Source organism: Borostomias antarcticus, assembly GCF_949987555.1.
Source record: "Borostomias antarcticus genome assembly, chromosome: 6".
Lineage (NCBI taxonomy): Eukaryota > Metazoa > Chordata > Actinopteri > Stomiiformes > Stomiidae > Borostomias > Borostomias antarcticus.
Window position 1 is genome coordinate 29,073,489 of NC_140239.1, and position 2,500 is coordinate 29,075,988.

Genomic DNA, 2,500 nt, shown 5'->3' on the forward strand with positions numbered 1-2,500 from the left:
GATCGATTTTGGGATTCATGAATGAAATGATTCAGAATCGATGAATCGATTTTTTAAACCCAGCCCTACTCACTTACTCTTACCTGCACCCCTAGATATACTCATCCAAGAACTCTCTAACTAACAACCTCTGAAGTCCAAACCCTCCCATGTACTTTCTGACTACGAATAAATGTCAGAAGAGTCACTTAACCTTCTCACTACTGCGCACTGACTCATAGTTTTAGTAATCACTCAGAATGCTCTTAGCGTTATTCTTTTGGCTATAAAACAACTCCCAACTCCTCTTGTGACTCAGTGTGACTCAAACTCCCCCTTCCTGCCTGCCTGCCGGTCTCTGACCTCTGACCCTCCCTCCTACGCTCCATCTCTCTCAGGCCTGAAAACCCTCCTCTTCAAAAAGGCTGTTGACTGTTCAAATTGTTTGTGCTTTTTTCTGTTGTGTTTTTGTTGTTATGCTTTTAAACCTGTAACACTCCGAGATTTTCACATGAAAAGTATGTTATAAATAAAATGTATTATTATTATTACTATTATTATTATTATTATTATTATATTCTCTGTGAGTAGAAGGTGACCTGGCCATCCCTGAGACGTCGGAGAACAGTAAGAAGCTGATGGTGCGCACGCGCAGCAAGAGGAAGTTCCTCTTCAAAGTGCCAGAGGAGGAGAGACTGCAGCAGAGGAGGTAACGTCTCTCTCTCTCTCTCTCTCTCTCTCTCTCCCTCCCTCTCTCTCTTTCTCTCCTCTCTCTCTCTCCCTCCCTCTCCCTCTTTCTCTCCCCCCCCTCTCTCTCTCCCTCTCTCTCCCCCTCTCCCTCTCCCTCCCTCTCTCTCTCTCCCTCCCTCTCTCTCCATCCCTCTCTCCCTCTTTCTCTCCTCTCTCTCTCTCCCTCTCCCTCCCTCTCTCTCCCTCTCCCTCCCTCTCTCCCTCTTCCTCCCTCTTTCTCTCCCCCCCCTCTCTCTCTCCCTTTCTCTCCCCCTCTCCCTCCCTCTCCCTCCCTCTCTCCCCCCCTCTCCCTCCCTCTCCCTCCCTCTCTCCCCCTCTCCCTCCCTCTCTCTCCCCCTCCCTCTCTCTCCATCCCTCTCTCTCCCTCTTTCTCTCCTCTCTCCCTCTCCCTCCCTCTCTCTCCCTCTCTCCTCTCCCTCCCTCTCTCTCACCACTGATATTAGGAAGGAGGGTTTTAGCAGAGCGGTCAAACCTGCGCTAGTGATGCATTCCACTGAACTCGCTCTCAATACCATCGATGACGATCCTCCATAACGGTCCTCACTAACCTTGGTAAACGTGTTGCTTTCACAGAGAAATGCTGCGGGACCCCGAGCTGAGGTCCAAGATGATCTCCAACCCGATCAACTTCAACCACGTGGCGCACATGGGCCCCGGCGACGGCATGCAGGTCCTCATGGACCTGCCTCTGGTAACGGCCACTTCCTGAACACCCCCACAGCAGCACAGACGGAGCCAAAATGGCCGCCGCCACCCATTAACTGAAACTGACCTTGCCGGAGCCAAAATGGCTGTCCTTAATAATGTAGCAGAAGCTAATATCGGCCTTATGGGTTAAAGCTCCTAGTCTGGAGATGGTCGCCCCCCAGCTAGCGAGCTCTGAGTTAGCTCTGTTTGCTAACGTAGGTTACACAGTGGAAACATGGGCGGAGACCAGGAGCATTGTTGTTGTGCTAAGTACAGATGTGCCGACAAGTTACAGTAATTGTGGATTACGGCTGTAAAATGATAGTTAACACCTCAGGAGCCAAAATGGCCACCCCTGATAAAAAAGCTAACACTGTGGGCTCTAAATGACTGTGTTTGACAAACATTTTTCTAAGCGGCTGGTTACTAGTAATTGACATTTACAGGATTTTAAAGGGCTGATAATAACAAAACTAACGTGCATTTGTTTGAGGCAAAATGGCCGACTACCTGAGACATCCTTACTATAACAATCCACTGCCAGAGCCCAAAATGGTCGTCCCTAGCCCTCTCTAACCCAGTGGGCCCCATTAGCATCCTAACTCCAAGTATGAACATCATCCCACTGAACACTGCAATCCTCCTTTCGTGATGTCATCCCCTTCCCCACCACCTCCTCCATCCCCACCTCCTTTTTCGAGAATGACCCTTTCTCCCCCCCCCCCCCCCTCCCTCACGCCCTCCCTCTCACTCTCCTCATCCCTCCTCCTGTGTCCTGTCTCGTGTTCTCTGTTTCTTCTCTCTCCCTCCCTCCCTCCCTCCATCGGGGGCGGTGCAGGCGAGCGAGGCCGCCCCCGCCACCCCCTCCCCCTCCCCCTCCTCCTCCTCCTCCTCCTCCCGCCACCACGCCCTGATCTCCCCGCCAATCAACTTTGAGCACGTCTATCACATGAGCCCCGTGTCCGCGGGCCTCTACCTGCAGAAAGACCCCGCCTCCAGCTCCCAGCAGAGCCTGCCTCAGCTCTCCTCCTCCTCCTCCTCCTCTCCCTCCACCTCCTCCCTGGGAAGGGTAGGCCCGGCCTCT

At 52.4% G+C, this 2,500-nt stretch overlaps 1 protein-coding gene across 1 annotated transcript in view; it reads left to right on the plus strand.

Moving 5' to 3' along the window:
• Positions 1 to 2,500, plus strand: part of cdc42bpb (CDC42 binding protein kinase beta (DMPK-like)) — an 81,004-nt gene that overhangs the window by 74,301 nt on the left and 4,203 nt on the right. Inside the window, exons 33-34 of the mRNA XM_084439865.1 lie at positions 571 to 688; positions 1,303 to 1,420. Of these exons, the coding sequence (XP_084295991.1) occupies positions 571 to 688; positions 1,303 to 1,420 (236 nt within the window). The remainder of the gene's footprint in view (positions 1 to 570; positions 689 to 1,302; positions 1,421 to 2,500) is intronic.